Here is a 23,417-nt window from a genome sequence, read left to right on the forward strand (position 1 = left end):
TTATTTATTTTTTTTCACTTATTTTTTTCCCCAAAATACCGTCGCTCCTGAGCCTCCATAAACACTACAAGTCCCCCTCCCCCAGCTCTTCCTTCTACCCTCATGGTCCCATCCTTGTTTATATGCAATTCATTTTAATGATTACATTTTGTGATATATAAGGCCAATGCAAACTGTAAAATAGGGCGAGACCGTTCAGATTTGCATACAGAATCCTTTTTTTTATTTTTATTTGCTCCACTAAACTGATATGAACTCGGAGAGGCACTGGTAAATATTACCAAAGTTATGGAAACTGTCAGCAAGGTAATATCCAGGTACAGTGATGAATTCAACCATTTCACAGAATGACCAGCAGATGGCAGCAAAAGAGCCAGCACCTGCAAAAGGGTCAAGGAGCCACACTGCTAATGATGGTGTGTAGATGTGAAGGACCATGGAAGTTCAGTCTCGCCCCTGACGGGCACCGTTATTGTGTTTGCCATTGATCAGCGAGAGCACAGCTTTGTTTTGGGCGAGGGAAAGGGGGATCCTTTGTAAGATGCAGCTTCCTTCTTTCTTGACATCTGTCTCTCCACCACATGTGCTGTGCTTCTAGGAAAATATAACATACACATGGATCCTGTGCAAGCTGCAGGGCAGGGGGCGATCAGTGCTGGAGAACTTGTCTCCAAAGTTTCTTTCTTAGTTCAACGGCTTAGGAAGAGGCCCTAGGCAGCGATTGGTAACCAAGAAAACAGCCCCTGTATGGAGACACAATACTGAAAAAGGTCAGATTGTATAAACCAAAGCTGAAAATGCTAAATATATATAATGTTCTAGTTCCCCTGAGGACGGTGCTTACCGGTGCACGTGTGTTCAGATTTCCACATTGGGGTCTGTGAAGCCTTTCTTCCCCTCATTCACCAGCACTGGTTTCTCTGTCCGTGTGTGCCAGACCAGGATCTGGAAACATTTACATGTTGAGTACAATACAGGGATTATAAAATGCATCATCTAGGCCAGGGATGCTCAACCTGCGGCCCTCCAGCTGTTGTAAAACTACAACTTCCACCATGCCCTGCTGTAAGCTGTCCGGGAATGATGGGAGTTGTAGTTTTGCAACAGCTGGAGGGCCGCAGGTTGAGCATGCCTGATCTAGGCCATTACAAAAGGTTGCCTGGTTATGAGGCCCCCCTCAACCATTGGATATGGTCCTGTAACAAAATTGCTTGAGTTACAGAAAACGTATCAATCTTTCCGCAGTCATAATGGATGATCCTACGAACACAGTCAATAATCAGCAATGTATATAAAGGATCTATACTACAGTGCAAACCATTGCAAAAGGAATCCTTTCCCATGAGGCCCTCTCCTAGGTTCTGATCACCATTCGCCTACCTTAGTGCAATTATCGGCTTTGGGCTCCAGATCATTGAGGGTGACCAGCTCTCTCAGTAGACTACTCTCCTGGTAACCACCTTTGACTCCTCGTAGCTTGAAATACGCCTGCGGTCGCTGCAGTATGAGACGTAGGTTGACGGCAAAGCCTGCCATGTCTATTGCGAATGGTCTGTGTGGATCGAACACCGTCTTCCATCCGTACACTTTTCCAGCCGCGTTGACTTTGGGCGACTCGTATCGCAACCCTCCGACAAACGCCACCGGCCACACCGACACTTTCTTAGTATTCCGCATCTAGAAATAAAACATCAGTTTAACATTTACAACATACTGTATAATAGGGACTGGCAATCACAATGCTGCAGGCTTCAGAGCTGAAATCTCCCACCATCTGCACAAAGTTTACTTGATTAACATGCTAGAAAATGCAGCGTAAGGCCTCAAGCACACGAACGTTGTTGTGTCCATTGTTCCGTTTTCCGTGATTTTCTGCGGACCCATTGACTTTCAATGTGTCCGTGGAAAACTCGGCTAATGCACCGTTTGTCATCCACGTCCGTGATCCGTGTTTCCAGTTCGTGAAAAAAATAAGACCTCCTATTTTTTTTCACGGACAACGGTTCTCGGACCCATTCAAGTCAATGGGTCCGTGAAGAAACACGGAGGTACACAAGATTGTCACCCGCGTCTGCTTTTTTTCCTATCATTTGCATGGCAAACTTGACTTGATTAGATTTTTTTTTTACTTTCCTTCATGTCTGGTGATCCTCCAAAAATAAAGGAAGACACACGAAAACAAAAACTGACATGGATCACGGAACAACGGAACCCTTTTTGCGGACTGCAAAAAAATACTGTTGTGTGCATGAGGCCCAATAGAAATGAAACCTGATGATAGGTATGCGATTAGTATAGTGGCTCACTTGTCTACCAACATGTAATAGGTGCTCTATGTCTGGCTGATTCACCCAATCCGTAAATAAAAAATGATGGAATTATTGTATAGACAGGCACTCTATATCCGGAGTCATGCAGAGGCAATAATTACAATTTAGTGAATAAAATAGAATTAAAACATAAAACATGAAATCCCCCCCCCCCCTTCCCCCCAAAAAAATAGCTAAAAATGTTAAATAATAAATAATCTGCTATACCAGACAAAAAGGATGTAATATATTATTGGTGCGCCTAGCTGTATCTAATTGAGTTTAGGTCATATATAGACACATATGCAAGCGATTAACAGAAATAGGTAAAAAGTAGTAGCAGTCTACATCTAGTGTTGAGCGAACTTGTGTTTTACGTTCGGCGTCTAAAGTTCGGGTTATCGAAGAATCGCATTATGGATTCCGCTACCACGGACCATAACTTATGGTCCGTGGTAGCGGAATCCATAACGCGATTCTATGATAACCCGAACTTTAGATGCCGAACTTAAAACACAAGTTCACGCAACACTATCAACATCAATTAAATACCGTATTTTTCGCTTTATAAGACGCACCTGATGATAAGACGCACCTAGGTTTTTGAGGAGGAAAATAAGAAAAAAATATTTTGAACCAAAAGGTGTGCTTTTGGTAGCTTTTGAACTAAAGGTGGTCTGTGGATGACGCACTGTTATGGGGGATCTGTGGATGACGCACTGTTATGGGGGGATCTGGGGATGACGCACTGTTATGGGGATCTGTGGATGACACTGTTATGGGGATCTGTGGATGACGCACTGTTATGGGGGGGATCTGTGGATGACGCACTGTTATGGGGGGATCTGTGGATGACGCACTGTTATGGGGGGATCTGTGGATGACGCACTGTTATGGGGGGATCTGTGGATGACGCACTGTTATGGGGGATCTGTGGATGACGCACTGTTATGGGGGATCTGTAGATTACACTGAGGGGGGATCTGTGCATGACACTGAGGGGGGATCTGTGCATGACACTGAGGGGGGATCTGTGCATGACACTGAGGGGGGATCTGTGCATGACACTGAGGGGGGATCTGTGGATAACACTTATGGGGCTCTGTGGATGACACTTATGTCATCCACAGATCCCCCTAAGTGTCATCTACAGATCCCCCATCAAATGCATCAGTGTGGAGGGAGGAGGCGGAGACACTCATGGCGGGGCCCGGTGCAGTGACTCTACTCTAATACACCGGGCCCCGCAACTGTTAAACATTCAATCTGATATATATCTAATAGTATATGCTCTGTACGGCTCTTAATGTAGTACCGTAAGTATAGCGCAGACCGGCATCTCCCTCGGTCATGCGCCACCTGCCGCAGCTCCCTCCTCATGCGCCGTCTGCTCCAGCTCCCTCTGTCATGCGCCGCCTGCCCCAGCTCCCTCCTCATGCGCCGTCTGCCTGCTTATCTCACTTTATGAATGAACAGGCAGGCGGCGCATGACAGAGGGAGCTGGGGCAGGCGGCGCATGACAGAGGGAGCTGGAGCAGACGGCGCATGAGGAAGGAGGTGCGGCAAGCGGCGCATGACCGAGGGAGATGCCGGTCTGCGCTATACTTACGGTACTACAGTAAGAGCCGTACAGAGCATATACTATTAGATATAGATCAGATTGAATGTTTAACAGTTGCGGGGCCCGGTGTATTAGAGTCACTGCACCGGGCCCCGCCTCCTCCCTCCACACTGTCACTGATACTTCGCTGGCCGCGCTGTGCAGCATAGCGGCCAGCGAAGTATTCGCTTTATAAGACGCACTGCCATTTTCCCCCCACTTTTGGGGGGGGGGAAAGTGCGTCTTATAAAGCGAAAAATACGGTAAATCAAAAAATTATTTTAAAAGGCAAATTATACGGATCATTATCATCTATATCACCTACAATGCTCAAAGAAGCATCCACACAGAGAATTATTATAATCAATGAATTCCTTTATTAGACATCCATCAACGGTATATCATTAAAACATACATGAAAACAGCAATCATGGGAACACGACGGTGTTACAAATAATTGTATAAAAACAGAGAGAGCTCCAGACCAAAAAGGGACTAGTATCCCCCCCATACACACTTGGGGCAGTGTCAGCTTAGTGGGGCACATATAGCAAAAATGCTCCCAGAGCATACGTAATAAAACACTACAACCAATTAAGGAAGTGTGAGCCTGAGTGCAGCCCTCACAAGGCAGAGACTGCCGGGGGAGAAAAAACTATTAGAAAGTGCATAAGTGCAACAAATCAACTCCCTTACTGACCCTGGTCTGAAGCAGGGCGGCTGCTTCAGACCAGGGTCAGTAAGGAAGTTGATTTGTTGCACTTATGCACTTTAGGGCTCTTTCACACTTGCGTTCTTTTCTTCCGCCATAGAGTTCCGTCGTCAGGGCTCTATGCCGGAAGAATCCTGATCAGTTTTATCCTAATGCATTCTGAATGGAGAGAAATCCGTTCAGGATGCATCAGGATGTCTTCAGTTCCGGACCGTAACGTTTTTTGGCCGGAGAAAATACCGCAGCATGCTGCGCTTTTTGCTCTGGCCAAAAATCCTGAACACTTGCTGCAAGGCCGGATCCGGAATTAATGCCCATTGAAAGGCATTGATCCGGATCCGGCCTTAAGCTAAACGTCGTTTCGGCGCATTGCCGGATCCGACATTTAGCTTTTTCTGAATGGTTACCATGGCTGCCGGGACGCTAAAGTCCTGGCAGCCATGGTAAAGTGTAGCGGGGGAGCAGTATACTTACCGTCCGTGCGGCTCCCGGGCGCTCCAGAGTGACGTCAGGGCGCCCCACGCGCATGGATGACGTGATCGCATGGCACGTCATCCATGCGCATGGGGCGCTCTGACGTCATTCTGGAGTGCCCCGGGAGCCGCACGGACTGTAAGTATACTGCTCCCCCACTCCCCGCTACTACTATGGCAACCAGGACTTTAATAGCGTCCTGGCTGCCATAGTAACACTGAACGCATTTTGAAGACGGATCCGTCTTCAAATGCTTTCAGTTCACTTGCGTTTTTCCGGATCCGGCGTGTAATTCCGGCAAGTGGAGTACACGCCGGATCCGGACAACGCAAGTGTGAAAGAGGCCTTAATAGTTTTTTCTCCCCCGGCAGTCTCTGCCTTGTGAGGGCTGCACTCAGGCTCACACTTCCTTAATTGGTTGTAGTGTTTTATTACGTATGCTCTGGGAGCATTTTTGCTACATGTGCCCCACTAAGCTGACACTGCCCCAAGTGTGTATGGGGGGGATACTAGTTCCTTTTTGGTCTGGAGCTCTCTCTGTTTTTATACAATTATTTATAACACCGTCGTGTTCCCATGATTGCTGTTTTCATGTATGTTTTAATGATATACCGTTGATGGATGTCTAATAAAGGAATTAATTGATTATAATAATTCTCTGTGTGGATGCTTCTTTGAGCATTGTAGGTGATATACGATTAACTCTATGCGAGATATTTATGATAATTATTGTTTTGGTGTTTTACGGATCATTATTATCTCCAACGGGAACAGTTTCCCATGTCCAGGGTCTACAAACAATGTGTATAGCGTCCCGCTGATGTCCATGAGATGGGGGCGAGGACACAGGAGACTAGCGTAACCAAAGTTAGATGTTATCGTAATGTGGTTAAGTTCTTATATTGCCCCAACATAAATTCAAACGGCTGCTAGTTCAAACACTGATTTATACTGTGCAGCATAAAACGTGACCTATGGGCTTGCTTGGGACTTTATATCTAATATTATAGGTCACGGGAAATTATCTCACCATAATTTACATGTGTATCCAGTGATATAATTGTAGCTCGATATGGTTTTAAGCATTCAATGGTCTCCTCAAATAATTTGCATTGCACAGTGGTACATGTAGTCACGTGAGGCACTGATGCCGATGTTGTAGATGGCTAGAGATTACATCACAGTCAGACTTCAAAACGCGTCTGGCATAATAATCACAGTACCCGCACGCCCCATCTTGAGAGGAACCAGATTTTAGATATTGAGTGGAAGCGCTTCCATTAATTTAAAAAAAACCTGCCCACTCCAATCCGTATACGCATTGCAACCGACTAACCAATATACACGTGGGACACCAAGTTTTGCAGCTCCTCGTCAGACGTGCACAGAGAAGCAGCCACACATCAGCGGTAATAGCCCGCGAAGACACCGGGTCAGGCCAATACAACCGTGCATGGTGGGACGCCACTATAACAACCATTAATGAATGGGACATATATTTAAATTACTGTGATACAATCTCTATCTATCTACAACATCGGCATCAGTGCCTCACGTGACTACATGTACCACTGTGCAATGCAAATTATTTGATGAGACCATTGAATGCTTAAAACCATATCGAGCTACAATTATATCACTGGATACACATGTAAATTATTGTGACATAATTTCCCGTGACCTATAATATTAGATATAAAGTCTCAAGCAAGCCCATAGGTCACGTTTTATGCTGCACAGTATAAATCAGTGTTTGAACTAGCGGCCGTTTGAATTTATCTTTGGTTACGCTAGTCTCCTGTGTCCTCGCCCCCATCTCATGGACATCAGCAGGACGCTATACACATTGTTTGTAGACCCTGGACATGGGAAACTGTTCCCGTTGGAGATAATAATGATCCGTATCATTTGCCTTTTTAAGGGAAAGATTTTTTATTTAATTGATGTAGACTGCTACTACTTTTTACTATTTCTGTTATTCGCTTGCATATGTGTCTATATATGACCTAAACTCAATTAGATACGGCTAGGCGCACCAATAATATATTACATCCTTTTTGTCATGTTTATTATTTATTATTTAACATTTTTAGCTATTCTTTGGGGGGGAATTTCATGTTTTATGTTTTAATTATATTTTATTCAATAAATTGTAATTATTGCCTCTGCATGACTCCGGATATAGAGTGCCTGTCTATACAATAAACCTGATTACTGGCAATCTTTTTAATCATTTTTCTGATGCGGAATAGGCAAAGGTTAATCTCTGTGCAGTAAAACCGTATATTCAACTTTCTAATATATGTTGTGTGAATTCTTCACTATATTCAATGTTTCTGCTTGCTGGCAATGAATCTAGAGACTGAAAACCTGTACTGGCCTAATATGCAAGATGTGGACTCTGGAAGTCCAGCCTTCCCCCCTCTCTCCTGCCTCTGTTGCTTTTAAGTTACAACAGCTGTTGCTTCTTAGGGGCTGTTGTATGGTTGTCTACAAAGACAGTGGCTCTGCTCTGCTCACCAGGGCTTGAGCGTGAACGTGGTGTTTCAGCTGCTGCGGGCATATAATAGAGCAGGAGAAGCTGAGCAGATTGAGATATAGTTTTATGGGAAAAGGGTCAGTACAACTCATATTTAATTCATTTAAAGACTATGTACACCTTTTGGGGGCATTTTTATTGTTGCATTGCACCTATTTTGAGCTTATATAAAAAAAAAAAAAATCAGGATTGGCCTTTATTAAAAATGTTGAGTCTTTTTCCCTATACAGCCTTGAGATTCTCTAGTAGCAGGCTCTGTAGTCTTAGTTTTTTCCATCAGGCAGCTCAGCTGAGGCTCCTTATTTCTGACCTTAGAGATAAGGGTTATTAGATGAAAAGCACAAAGTGAAAGTACAATTCACACTTCTAGACAGTTAACCCTTTGTGACAGAATGGCTCAATATTATTTTTTTTATAAATACCAATTGCAAAAAAGATTTTTAGCCCTAAATGTGTAAAATGCAATCATAAAAAAAATTGCCCTTGAAGGTGTACATAGCCTTTAAATTTCTGAATTCTGTGCTTTGAAGTCAAGGAGGCGGTCCTATCTGTGTCTACACACTCAGGGGGAAGGCTGTCAATCACTGATAGGACCGCCTCCTGGATTTCAAACCCCAGAAAAAGGAGGAATATAAATGAATAAATAGTAAATTATACTGAATATTTTCCCATAAAACTAAATATAAATCTTCTCAGCTCCTCGTGCTCTATAACATGCTGCCTGCAGCTCAGACACCAAGTTCAACGTGACAGGTTCCCTTTAATTGCTGAAGTGTGACAGGGACTGCATGTGAAGTGGTAAGTATGCATAACTATGTATGTATGCACACTGTGTATATTTATGTTTAATGTGTTTTTGTATGTAATGTGTATGATTGTGTATTATGTATATGAGTTCAGTGTAATGTGTGTATGTATATACTGTGTGTGTGTGTGTGTGTGTATATATATATATATATATATATATATATATATATACACATAGCCCTGCCTCTGTAAATGAGAAAACATATTAACACTTTTTTGGTGTGACTTTTCAGGCTTTGAAGAAATGTCTATCTCCGACATTTCATAGGCTTCATATCGCCTTACTTAGTTATGACTGCGGTTTATGGAACCATGGTTCTTTGAGACACCCATACATGCCCTCCTAACAGCTAAGGTGTTCCCTGTGCTATGGAATGTGACATTATACTTACATATATACAGCAGTAGACGAGATTTGCTGGGCGATCTAATTTACTAGTTAGGCTGAGTTCACATCAGCATTCAGCCTTTCCGTTCTAGGAGCAGGGGAACATAAAGGATGGATCTGGCACATAACTGAGCCCACGGCCCCCACAGTCTATAATGAGGTACGTTAGGTTTCCACTCAGGAAGATATTTGAATGCACAACTTTTAGCTCTAGTTAAAAAATCTTCCTCTGAGCGGAATCATAACGGACCCCATTATAGTCTGTGGGGTCTGTAGGCTCCGTTATGTGCCGAATCTGTCCTTTCAGTTCTCCTGCTCCTATAACGGCTGAACGCTGATGTGAACGTATAGAGATACGTTGTCAGTTATAGCTAGTTATTTAGGTAATTGTCTGTGTCTTATTTAGGGATGAGCGAACCTGGTGAAGTTTGGCCGAAATTCAGGTCAAAGTTCAGGTTCGGGACCCGTTCTTGACCCGGACCCAATTGAAGTCAATTGGGATCCGAACTTCACTTTAATTTTTTCCATTATAACATGGTTATAACGGAAAATAATAGCATTCTTAAGATAGAATGCTAAATAATATGGCCATTGAGGGGTTAAAAAAACCTCATCTCATCCACTTGATCGCGCAGCCTGTATCCTCTTCTTTCTTCAGGACCTGCAAAAGGACCTGCGATGACGTCACCGTGCTCACCATGTGCTGCGTGATCAAGTGGATGAGATGAGGGTTTTTTAACCCCTCAATAGCCATTTTATTTAGCATTCTCGTGATCTTGATGTCTAAAGTACAGGCTTTAGTTCTTCACAGCCTTCCATACAGCTGAGCGGACGCACTCTTATTACTCCTACCTGGCCATAACTCTAAATCCATCTGTCTGCATTAGTCTCTATGAGAGATTTCAGAGCGCAGCAACCTACAACAATTATTGACTATATCAGGGATCAGCAACCTTCGGCACTCCAGCTGTGGTGAAACTATGACTCCCAGCATGCACACCTCCTTGGCTGTTCTCTGAACTCCCAAAAGAGTGAATGGAGCATGCTGGGAGTCGTAGTTTCACAACAGCTGGAGTGCTGAAGGTTGCTGATCCCTGGCCTACACAGTGATCCCTCAACATACAATGGCCTCAGGATGCAATATTTTCTGCATACAATGGTCTTTTCTGACCCATCGTAAGTTGAAACTAGACTCAACATACACTGTTTTAGACTCAGATCCAACCAATCAAGGCCACGTCTCTGGTAAAGTAGTTGTATTAGTTACTAGTTAGCAGTTAGTCCTGACTGTTATATGTAAGGACTGGTATTATATCTCTTAGTTATCTGCTTATTTCTCTTAAATCTTCATCTTCTCTTATCTTGGATGACATTTTGGGGCTGTGGAACAGATTACTCAATTTACAATGGTTTCAGCATACAATGGTCTTCCTGGAACCAATTAATATTGTAACTTGAGGGACCACTGGTATAATGTAGTATAGGTTATTATTAAAGGGGACCTAAGCCCTTGCCTGGTTTCGTAGGCTCTGCTCGGCTATTCCATGTACCTTCCCACAGAAAGTATAGAAAATCCGAGAAGAGCCGATGAAACCTGAGGGTGCTCTGAGAAGAGCTGCTACACCTCTGTGGTTTCATAGTTTTCTCCTGGTCAGTTCTTACAAGCAGGAAGCAGGGAAGAGCAGTGTGAAGCTGCATCTCACAGGGTCCACCGGAGACTCCGCACACATTGTGTGCATAACTCTGCACCTAATCATTGTATGCACTCACATACTATATCAGTGCACTCACTTCCTTAGATAAGGCAGAAATCATATCTTAAAGGTGTTGTCTCACTTCAGCAAATAGCATTTATCATGTAGAGAAAGTTAATACAAGGCACTTACTAATGTATTGTGATTGTCCATTTTGCCTCTTTTGCTGGCTTGATTCATTTTTCCATCACTTTCATTTCCATGGTTATGGCTACCGCTGCAGTACAGACACTAGGGCTACCAAATTGTTACCGGACAGAAAAAAATCGCAAAGAATTGCGGACCCACAAGGAGCCTTAACTATCACCAAAGAAATTGCACAAAAATCTTTGCATAGTAAATATAAATAAACGTTATCTTCCGGGGAAGAAGCCAGATTGACTGGCGAAACAGCGTTGGGCCAGGAGGTGGCTGAGAGATCGACACACCACTCAGGGTATGCTTATCCTTTTCTCTTAATCACATTTGTCTCCATCTGCCATTGCTTGGGGCTTATTGTCTTGAGGTGTCTTGGAGACCAGCATCTGATTATCTTAATATCTTTTTCCCTGATTATTGGGTCCTATTCCTCTCCCTTGTGTTCCACCTTTGTGCTGCCTTTTTTTTATCTTCATGTATGTATTTTTACATTGTCAATAAAGTTTATTTATATTTACTATGCAAAGATTTTTGTGCAATTTCTTTGGTGATAGTACAGAAACGAGGTGGACTGTAGCTGGTGTGCATGCATTGCACACTATAGGAAAAAGCACCAGCCTATGCGAGCCACGGTCCCAGCCGCCAGAGAGGCTGGCACTGTTTCCTATAGTGTACAAGCACGGCCACCACTGCTGGATTGCAGGGTGGTCATAAATAACCCCTGGATATGATAAATGCCATTTTCTGCAGTGAGACAACCCCTTTAACCAGCACTCTTAGCATGGTAGGGGGGTATATATACTGAGGAACAAGGATTGGAGGGAAGGGATTAGATAGATTCCGATTTAATCCAGTAGTTCACATGAAGTCAGCCACACAGGAGAGACTGGTCTCCTGTTCGCACAGGAATGCAAGCTGTTGACTAGGGATGTGTTGCTTTATACTCCTACTGCCAAGAAGCAGATTTTCAAAGGAATACGTGTATATTGTCCATGCGCAGTATTCTATCAGGATGTTAACCCTTTATGGAAAGTAACGGAAGCTATGTATTAATCTAAGCACATTTGTACAATCACATTCTTTTCATCTTTTTATACAGCAGGAATAAGGGAATTGTTTTCCCTCAATGGCAATTTGTTAAAGGGGTTCTCCAGGCTACAGATATTGATGACTTATCCACTGGATAGGTCATCAATATCAGATCGGAGGAAGTCCAAAAGGCCACAGTGACGGAAGCTACACTGTGTACGGAGCGGGAGGCCCAAAACAGCCCATCTGATATTGACCAATGTTGAAGATAGATCATCAGTATCTGTAGCCCGGAGAACCCCTTTAAGTATAAGTTATTATTAGCTCTGGGCATCTTTTACAACCTCTGGATGTGATTTGTTCTTATTCACTGACAGCGATAAGAGATCCTTAGTGAAATTCACAAAGCTTTGGCGCTAGTCCAGTAAATCTGGAAAAGCCCCTTTAATGTGAGCAGAGCAGCAGTAGTGGAGGACTCCACTGATCAGCGCAGCGCCGGGTACTTTCAGTGCCTTCGTACACTGCACGTGTCTGGCAGGCAGCCGGAGTTGACAGTAATTACAGTAATTGTGTTTGAAGCTTGTCAATCACACAATGTGCTGCTGACAGCTACTTTATTCTCTGTCCTCTCCCACATAACTCGTTGGTTGTGAATACAAAGCCCCCCCATCGTGTCCCTGACCCCCCGCGGCTGCACCACATAACTCACTCTTCTCATACACTCAAATGCTATCCTCATTAATGGTGAGAACTTTAAATCCTCCCATCTCATGTGGAAATGTGAGGGGGGCCCCCAGGTAACACCAGTTTCTCCTGCCAGTCATTCCTACAGATGTCCTAATGATCTCAAGAACCAAGCAACCGGCCCTACCAAAGATGTCCGTCTCGCAGATCATCACATTCCCCATCACAGGTTGGCAACCTTCCTCAGTTCAGCTGTTGTGAAACTACAATTCCCAGCATGCTCCATTCATTTATATGAGAGATCTGACAAGTGGAGAGGAAGTATGCATGCTGGGAGTTGTACCTTTAAAACAGCTGACGTGCCAGAGGTTGCCTATCCCTGCCCTATCACCGACATTGTTACTACTGGGTCGTTCCCCCCCCCACATACACTACTGCTGGACCCAATATTGTCATCCTCTTGTAGAATAGAAGAGGGGCATGACCATCCAGCATGTACCCCCTCTTTTCATGGGTTCCCCAACAGTTGGCTGGGCTGCCTGTGTGGTCCTCACATCCCTGAACTGTACGGAGACTGGTACAGGAAAGTTAGGCGAAAGCTACACCACAATGTAATACACCCTCTTATATCTCAGATTGTAAGCCTCTATATGCAAAGCTCAGGCTGTTGTTCAATGCCTCCCCCATGCTTTACCCTGCAGAACTTTTTCTTCTTCATTGGCAACAGTCACCAGAAAGTAAGCACCTACACACAGCATTATAGTATGGACCATAAACTACAGCATCAGGTAGGACCTCACAAGGAGGAGTCTGAAGGTGGACTGGGTTACTCAACAGGGTTAATCACCTCCTCAAACAGATCCAGGCTGTATGTGTTATCATCATCCGCGAAATACACCACTCCAGGCAAACTGTTGTTTTTGTTAAAGGTCTCTCTAAGCCAGCGCAGGGCAAGGTTTCTCTGCATTGTCCCTCGGGGTATTCGTGGGTCCCGAGTGTCTCCCCTCAGTTTATAATTACGGGGTGTCTCCACATTAAGATGGGTATAGTTGAGACCAGATTCCTGGAGCAGCCGGGTAACAAGAGGGGTGCGTCGCTGAGAGTCCTCCACCAGGATCCAGTGCAGATTGGGCACATGCAGTAACGTGTTGGACAGACGGGTGAGTTCAGCTTTCTGGACTGGTCTACTGTAGGTTGGGGTGATAACATGAATGGTCGGGAGGTTGCCCATCCAAGGCGGCGGCCGAGTGTACACATACTCAGTCCTTACAACTTCTACGATATCCCTCTCAGAGGAACAATACTCCCTTGAATCGGAGCCTGGACTTGCATCCCTGCGGCTGTCGCTCCCGTCCTCTGTAAAGACATAAAACAATATAATCTCAAGGAAGCCAGAGAATATCAGGTATTATCATGAAGCTATCTAAGGAGAATTTCTCCAGCGGACTCTATATGATCCTGGTCTGTAAGGTTCAGTTGAGAAAGTCCTTTACAAACACCAGTCAATTATGTCATACAGTCTTCTCCAGATATAGGACATACATTATGCAGTCAGTCTACAAGGGGTGTAGCAATATAGGATGCTATGTAGCGGTGACACCCAGGCCCTGATGTCTGAGGAGGTCCAAAGGCACCATTATCGTAAATGACACATGGTAGGTGGAGGTCCTTGTTACAGATTTTGTATTGGGTCCCATGAAGTCCAAGTTACACCTCTGCAATCTATCCTTCCTGACCTCGGTCACTAAAGCAAATTCTAGAATTGAAATTCTCAGCCTATAAATTCTGAAACCTGACAAGCCAACCAAACTATAGCTTAAGGCAGGGATGTCAAACTCGTGGCCCTCCAGCTGTTGCAAAACTACAACTCCCATCATGCCTGGGCATACTACAGCTATCAGGGAATGATGGGAGTTGTAGTTTTGCAACATCTGGAGGGCCATGAGTTTGACATCCATGGCTTAAGGTCACCATAAATATTAGAGATTAGTTCTTTAGAAAGGTCTAGGATTGGTAAAATGGTAACGGGATTAGTTATGATATGACTGCTGCCCTTCTATGGGCCAATCCAGGAATCAACTGAGCAGCAAAGTCCTGTCTGACAGTCTGGTTGCTAGGGATGCATTGTAAACCCACACGCTCTTCCAGCATGTTGCAGCGCGACACCATAGACTGCTATTATAAAAATTGTCGCGCGACATTGGTGCAACAAAATGTTGCTCTACAAATGTTGCAGTGCGTCAAATGTCGTTGTGTAGACCTAGCCTAAGATGCATTGTATTTCTCCAAAATTGCACTACAATTCTGACGCAAAATTCAGTCTCAAAGTAAGACAACCAATAGTTGGTATAGAGTCAGAGAAAAGTGCAAGTGGAATGAATGGAGGAGCCGCCTCCTTTCGAAGTATAAATAAGTGGACAAGTAAAGTCAGGGATTTGTGTAAACTGATTATTGGTACGTTCTCATGGAGCCATTATTCAGAGGCCTCGCTGAGAGAAATACTGAACAGTCCACAAACTGCAGCTGGCAGTAAAAGTAGACTTACAAGTGCAGAATAGTGAGTGCAGCTCTGGAGTATAATACAGGATGCAACTCAGGATCACAACAGGATAAGTAATGTATGTACACCAAGACTCTGTAGGCAGAAAAGTGAGTGCAGCTCTTGAATATAATACAGAATAAGTCATGTAATGTATGTACACAATGACTCCACCAGCAGAATAGTAAGTGCAGCTCTGGAGTATAATACAGGATGTAATTTAGGATAAGTAATGTTTGAGCCACTATGATAAATCTGGTGTAGGTCTACACCACTTGTCCTAAATTACACCATCTACAGAATTAGTCTACTTTTACACTCGCGTTTTGGCTTTCCGTTTGTGAGATCCGTTCAGGGCTCCCACAAGAGGTCCAAAACGGATCAGTTTGGATTCTAATGCATTCTGAATGGAAAAGGATCTGCTCAGAATGCATCAGTTTGTCTCCGTTCCGTCTCCATTCCGCTTTGGAGACAGACACCAAAAAGCTGCTGGCATTGTTTTGGTGTCCGTCTGACGAAACTGAGCCAAACGGATCCGTCCTGGCACACAATGTAAGTCAATGGGGACGGATCCGTTTTCACTGACACAATCTGGCACAACAGAAAACGGATCCGTCCTCCATTGACTTTCAATGGTGTTCAAGACGGATTTTTGGCTATGTTAAAGATAATACAAATGGATCCGTTCTGAACGGATGCAGACCGGTGTATTATCTGAACGGATCCGTCCATGACGAGTGTGAAAGTAGCCTTAGTAAATCTGCCTCAATGTATTATGTAGACTTTACATATAAACTGTATAACGTCTTCTGCCAATAAATGTTATCTCAATTAAAGGGGTTTTATACGTATGACTTAGCCTCTGGATAGGTTATCTGTATCTGATAGTTGGGGGTCCAACAACTGGGACCTCTGCCGATCAGCTGTTTGAGAAGGCATGGGTGCTCGCATTAGCGCCACGGCCTTCTCTCAGTTTCTCCTAGGCCGAGTGAAGACACATTCATCGATCACGTGATCCCCATAGAAGTGAATGGGGCTGAGCTGTGATACGAAGCAAAGCTGCTATATAATGTACGGCGCTGTGCTTGGTAAGCACGTAGAAGGCCGCTGCACTACTGCGAGCACGGTTACTTGGTGGGGGTCTCGGGTGTTAGGATAGGTGATCCCAGAAAACCCCTTTAATGAAAGAACAGCGCTCCTAATTCAGTCGGTGTGTAGACGGAGTCCGTCCTAATGAGCCTTCATGGACGTGTGAGGTACAGTAATAATTCAGTTACGATAAGACACGATATTTCATGATATGGACATTAATATTCACAGTTATTAGAGTTGGTGAGATGACACAGTTCCAAGTCAGGTTATGATGAAGCCATGCAGAATGGAGAGGTCAGTGGTCATGTCAGGCATGTATGGGACACGACATGTGTGATAGGGGGTCACGGAGTCTCCTCACCCTTGTGTGCAGTGAGCAGCGGGGACAGAGTGCTGTGGTGCCATACTGTGATGAGTAAGGTCCAGGGCAGAACGATGAGTACAATAGCCAGAATGTCCCTTCTCTTCAGCATCTCCAGGGTGGGCTGACCCCAGTGCTCCTCATTACCTGGGGGGTGCACCCCGATAGCACAGAGAACAGCAAAGCAGACAGGAGAGAGATCAGTATACAAGACAGAGAGGCGCAGGAGGCACAGCACAGCGCACACAGTCACCTCTTACCAGCGCTTATAACCCACCCATTGCAGCAGGCTGGGGATCAGGAGGTCACAGAGAAGCGGGGCCCGGGCCCCTCACTGGCCAGGTCGTGCAGAAGAACTGGACAGATGGAAGCCTGTGTGATACACAACGAGAGAGAAAGCGGAGGTTAGCGCTAGATGGAGCTGTTAACACAAGAATAGAAATGGAGCACACGACTGCAATGCAACAACCGAGCGGAGACGAATAAAACCTCAGGAAGCAGCTTCACCGTTTACTAAAGTGTTCAGCCATTATTAGCAGCCGCAGGCAAACGTCTCCGCTCAGGGAGGGATCACGGCCTGTGCACACTGGTGGCTGATGGCAGTATTATTATTATTATCATCCCTTACAATGTCCTGTGCCGCCATCACAATGCCCCCATATGAGCGCACATCCGAAGAAACGTCTGCCAGAGATGACTGGAAACTATACTGATGCAAAACAGGGATGTCCTATAGGAATTATTCTCCAGTGGTGGGGGCACTTATCAGGTGCTGCCTGACACTAACTACACAGCAGGTGGTCCTGGAGCCCCCATTTTTATCCATCGTATTTCCTGTGAGACGACATCACTGTGCAAGCTCTCACCCCCCATTAGGCTAGGTCTACACGACGACATTTGTCGCGCGACAATTTTTATAATGGCAGTCTATGGTGTCGCACTGCGACGCGACAGTCGCAGAAAATCCATTCAAGATGGATTTTTCTGCGACTGTCTAAGTCGCAACATGTCGCATGTTGCAGTGCGACACCATAGACTGCCATTATAAAAATTGTCGCGCGACATTAGTGCAACAAAATGTCGCACGACAACTGTTGCGCCCTATCTGTCGCGTGACAAATGTCGTTGTGTAGACCTAGCCTAACAATGGGTTTAAAACTGAGGGCTAATTCACACAGTCCGCGTTTGAGCTGCGTCGCCGCTGAATGGACTGCATCATAGTGATTTCTGATGTAGTCACTTCCCATCTGATGACAGGTCTATTGTACTGTACTCACAGGATGATGTGAGTACAGTACGTTAGATCCGCAATCAGACTCCTAAAACTCTATGATGCCCTCAGGTCAGGGGCGCCGAGGTGGGTCCGGGAGATACGGCTGACACACGGACCAAGCATGGTCGTGTGAATCAGTCCTAACCTGCAGATGTCCTCCTCCTTTCTTGGACCCTGTAGCAGCTGTAGCTGCCTCCATGGCACATACCCCTATGGTACACATTTCGGCCTCATGCACACAACTGTATTTTTCATCTGTATGGTATTTTTGCTGACAGCACACTGTCCCATTCATTCCTATGAAGCCATGCGCCATCCATATTTTTTGCAGATCCTTTGCCTTTTTCCGCAAGTTATAGTACATGTCCTATTCTGGTCAGTATCGTGGCCGAGAATTGTCCTTTCTATAGGAGTGGGGGAAAAATGTGGCGTGCACGGGGAAGGTATCCGTATTTTGCTGAAATATTGAAATATAGACGTATCTATGAAGCTTTAGAAATAGATATAAGGATTATTGTCACGAGACATAAATGGTTAATGGTGCACTCAGATTCTGTCATCGGATGGGACTGATGTACTATAGATCTAATCTTAATATAGAAACTGAATCTGTCCCAAAACCACCGCCCAGATTCACGTCCGCTCCTTCCTGTGGCATTTCTAGACCATAATTTAGTGAAAAATAACATGATCCTTTATTATGTCCCTCACAAAACACTTACAGAATATGAATTTGCCTTTGGAGGCTGCAAACTGAACCTCTGGCTGTAATACAAGGTTAAACAACGTAATGGATTCAGCAGCCTCATCCCCCCTGTGAATGCAGCCTCACCCCCCCCCCATATAAATGCAGCCTCATACCCCCCTGTGAATGCAGCCTCATACCCCCGTATAAATGCAGCCTCACCCCCCCCCCATATAAATGCAGCCTCACCACCCCCCCATATAAATGCAGTCTCACCCCCCTGTGAATGCAGCCTCATACCCCCCTGTGAATGCAGCCTCATCCCCCCATATAAATGCAGCCTCATACCCCATATATAAATGCAGCCTCACCCCCCCCCCGTATAAATGCAGCCTAATCCCCCTGTTTAAATGCAGCCTCATACCCCCATATAAATGCAGCCTCATCCCCCCCTATGAATGCAGCCTCATCCCCCCGTTTAAATGCAGCCTCATACCCCCCATATAAATGCAGCCTCATCCCCCCCTGTGAATGCAGCCTCATACCCCCGTATAAATGCAGCCTCATACCCCCGTATAAATGCAGCCTCATACCCCCCGTATAAATGCAGCCTCATACCCCCCGTATAAATGCAGCCTCATACCCCCCATATAAATGCAGCCTCATACCCCTCATATAAATGCAGCCTCATCCCCCCCTGTGAATGCAGCCTCATCCCCCCATATAAATGCAGCCTCATCCCCCCATATAAATGCAGCCTCATCCCCCCCTGTGAATGCAGCCTCATACCCCCGTATAAATGCAGCCTCATACCCCCGTATAAATGCAGCCTCATACCCCCCGTATAAATGCAGCCTCATACCCCCCATATAAATGCAGCCTCATACCCCTCATATAAATGCAGCCTCATCCCCCCCTGTGAATGCAGCCTCATCCCCCCATATAAATGCAGCCTCATCCCCCCGTTTAAATGCAGCCTCATCCCCCCGTTTAAATGCAGCCTCATCCCCCCATATAAATGCAGCCTCACCCCCCCACGTATAAATGCAGCCTCATCCCCCCATATAAATGCAGCCTCATCCCCCCCATATAAATGCAGCCTCATCCCCCCCATATAAATGCAGCCTCATCCCCCACATATAAATGCAGCCTCATCCCCCCCATATAAATGCAGCCTCATCCCCCCCATATAAATGCAGCCTCATCCCCCCATATAAATGCAGCCTCATCCCCCACATATAAATGCAGCCTCATCCCCCCCATATAAATGCAGCCTCACCACCCCCCCATATAAATGCAGTCTCACCCCCCTGTGAATGCAGCCTCATACCCCCCTGTGAATGCAGCCTCATCCCCCCATATAAATGCAGCCTCATACCCCATATATAAATGCAGCCTCACCCCCCCCCCCCGTATAAATGCAGCCTAATCCCCCTGTTTAAATGCAGCCTCATACCCCCATATAAATGCAGCCTCATCCCCCCCCCTATGAATGCAGCCTCATCCCCCCGTTTAAATGCAGCCTCATACCCCCCCATATAAATGCAGCCTCATACCCCCGTATAAATGCAGCCTCATACCCCCCGTATAAATGCAGCCTCATACCCCCTGTATAAATGCAGCCTCATACCCCCCAAATAAATGCAGCCTCATACCCCCCATATAAATGCAGCCTCATCCCCCCCTGTGAATGCAGCCTCATCCCCCCCATATAAATGCAGCCTCATCCCCCCGTTTAAATGCAGCCTCATCCCCCCATATAAATGCAGCCTCATCCCCCCCCCCATATAAATGCAGCCTCATCCCCCCATATAAATGCAGCCTCATCCCCCACATATAAATGCAGCCTCATCCCCCCCATATAAATGCAGCCTCATACCCCCGTTTAAATGCAGCCTCATACCCCCATATAAATGCAGCCTCATCCCCCCATATAAATGCAGCCTCATCCCCCCATATAAATGCAGCCTCATCCCCCCATATAAATGCAGCCTCATACCCCCCATATAAATGCAGCCTCATCCCCCCCATATAAATGCAGCCTCATCCCTCCCATATAAATGCAGCCTCATCCCCCCCCCCATATAAATGCAGCCTCACCTCCCCCATATAAATGCAGCCTCACCTCCCCCATATAAATGCAGCCTCACCTCCCCCATATAAATGCAGCCTCATCCCCCCAAATAAATGCAGCCTCATCCCCCACATATAAATGCAGCCTCATCCCCCCAAATAAATGCAGCCTCATCCCCCCATATAAATGCAGCCTCACCCCCCCACGTATAAATGCAGCCTCATCCCCCCATATAAATGCAGCCTCATCCCCCCCATATAAATGCAGCCTCATCCCCCCCATATAAATGCAGCCTCATCCCCCACATATAAATGCAGCCTCATCCCCCCCATATAAATGCAGCCTCATCCCCCCCATATAAATGCAGCCTCATACCCCCGTTTAAATGCAGCCTCATACCCCCATATAAATGCAGCCTCATCCCCCCATATAAATGCAGCCTCATACCCCCCATATAAATGCAGCCTCATCCCCCCCATATAAATGCAGCCTCATCCCTCCCATATAAATGCAGCCTCATCCCCCCCCGTATAAATGCAGCCTCATACCCCCGTATAAATGCAGCCTCACCTCCCCCATATAAATGCAGCCTCACCTCCCCCATATAAATGCAGCCTCATCCCCCCAAATAAATGCAGCCTCATCCCCCCGTATAAATGCAGCCTCATCCCCCCATATAAATGCAGCCTCACCTCCCCCATATAAATGCAGCCTCATCCCCCCATATAAATACAGCCTCATCCCCCACATATAAATGCAGCCTCATCCCCGCGTATAAATGCAGCCTCATCCCCCCATATAAATGCAGCCTCACCTCCCCCATATAAATGCAGCCTCATCCCCCCATATAAATACAGCCTCATCCCCCACATATAAATGCAGCCTCATCCCCCCTATAAATGCAGCCTCATCCCCCCTATAAATGCAGCCTCATACCCCGTGTAAATGCAGCCCCATTCCCCCATATAACTGCAGCCCCATCCCCCCATATAAATGCAGCCTCATCCCCCCTATAAATGCAGCCCCATCCCCCCATATAACTGCAGCCTCATCCCCCCTATAAATGCAGCCCCATCCCCCCGTATAACTGCAGCCCCATCCCCCCGTATAACTGCAGCCCCATCCCCCCATATAACTGCAGCCCCATCCCCCATATAACTGCAGCCCCATCCCCCCCATATAACTGCAGCCCATCCCCCCATATAAATGTATCAGCAGGGATCCTGCAGCATTTCCCTATTTAAAATGTTCTTCTGAAAGGAAAATGACAACTCAGCAGTGATTCTGAGCGGTTGGACACGGGGCCGTTATGTACAGGTCAATAGATGCACTCACACTAAATAGTTTGCTCCGGCCACAGATAGCCAGTGTCTCAAATGCCAATGAAAAAAACCTTATTTCTGGATCCTGTGTGAATGTGATTTCTGCTTATTTCCAAGGATAATGCAGAAAAAGCTTGGCTGATGAGCAACCAGAGACGTCAAGAAGATGATTCCAGGAGAGAGGATGCCTTTGCCAAATGCACAAGGTAGATGCTGTAGATGCAGCTCCAATATTTTCTGTGAGACCCTTAGAAGAAGCATTAGCTCACTCTGACCCTATACCCCTAAAAGTGTGAACCTACTCTCTATTGGTACGTGTAAGCAAACAAGGAAGTCCAAGGGTCAAACCATCCTTCCTTCCTACAAGTGATGAGGAGACATGCAGACCCTGTGCCCACCTGCGCTGGATGTAGAGGAGTTGGCCAGCAGCAGGAGGAGCCACTTAAAGGGGTTGTCCACCGAAAAGTATTCTACAGCACCTGGATCTGAATGCTTTTGTAACTGCATGTAATTAACTATTTGGCATAGCCACTGAGTTATTCAGTATATATGTATAGCGCCACCTGTTGTTTGTCCTTTTCCTTATTCCTCTGACCACCTCAGTAATGTTGGTAAAGTGGACGCCACTAGTTACATCTACTGTTAGAAGGTGTACCAGTTACAGGGGGAGAGCTTCAGGAGAAAGGGCACGGCCCATTGAGCTGCAGCAGAAAGGACACACCCCCTGAGCTGTGATAGGATGAGTGTTGCTGCAGAGAGGACGTGCTCCCTGAAATGTGATAGGAAGAGAGCAGCAGCAGAAAGGACATATCTCCTAAAGAAGGACACTCCTCTTGAGCTGCCAGCTTGAAATAAATCTAGCGGAGCAATTGGAGCAATGAATCAAAAGATCTCTGGATCCATATGAGGTACAGGGCTGGTCCTTTGTTACAAAAAGATTGTCATATACTACATAATGTCTGATTTTCATGTTTCCATTAATCATGGAATAACCCCTTTGAAGAGGTTATCCCGTAACTAATGTAAAAAAATCAGACATCATATAGTGCATGACAACCTCTTTCTAACAAAGCTAGAACCAGCCCTGTCCCTCACATGGATCCAGAGATCTCCCCATTCATTGTTCTGCTAGACTTATATCAAGTTCCAGGGGAGTGTCTTTTCTGCTGCAGCTAAGGGGCGTGTCTCAGCTCTGCCTATCACTGCTCAGGAGGCAGTTGAAGGATGAAACTGAGCATGTGCGGCCATCTCAGTGAGGCGGACAAAGAAATAAGAAAAAACAAACAGCAGGTGGCGCTATACAGATACATTTTATTGAATATCTCATTGGCTATGCAAAATTTTTAATTGCAGGCAATTACAAAAGTATTCAGATCCAGGTGCTGGTTTGAAAACTTTAATATTGTTTGTGGGACAACCTCTTAAATGACTCGCTTCTCCTTATATATTCTATCCAATGCAAACATCAAAAAGTCTATGAGCTTAATTTAGGACGTTTTTCATTATAACAAATAATTCTAAGGCTTGTGTCACGTCATTATATGAATGACACAAGCTGCCGCAGAGTTTATTTCACTTGGAATTGTTTCTAGGGGACGGAAAATGTCCCTTTGCAGCTTTTTAGCCCGGCTGTAACC

At 45.6% G+C, this 23,417-nt stretch overlaps 1 protein-coding gene across 1 annotated transcript; it reads right to left on the reverse strand.

The window, feature by feature from the left end:
- Positions 1 to 77: 77 nt before the first annotated feature.
- Positions 78 to 16,568, reverse strand: B3GAT1 (beta-1,3-glucuronyltransferase 1). Its single transcript, XM_044278311.1, has 5 exons — positions 16,427 to 16,568; positions 13,282 to 13,790; positions 1,381 to 1,677; positions 845 to 945; positions 78 to 743 (listed from the first exon to the last, which is right to left on the reverse strand). The coding sequence occupies exons 1-4, from the start codon at positions 16,536 to 16,538 to the stop codon at positions 859 to 861; spliced, it is 1,005 nt and encodes a 334-aa protein (XP_044134246.1). The 5' UTR covers positions 16,539 to 16,568; the 3' UTR covers positions 78 to 743; positions 845 to 858.
- Between the last annotated feature and the right edge of the window lie 6,849 nt (positions 16,569 to 23,417).

Source organism: Bufo gargarizans, chromosome 2 (assembly GCF_014858855.1).
Source record: "Bufo gargarizans isolate SCDJY-AF-19 chromosome 2, ASM1485885v1, whole genome shotgun sequence".
In the NCBI taxonomy this organism is placed as follows: domain Eukaryota; kingdom Metazoa; phylum Chordata; class Amphibia; order Anura; family Bufonidae; genus Bufo; species Bufo gargarizans.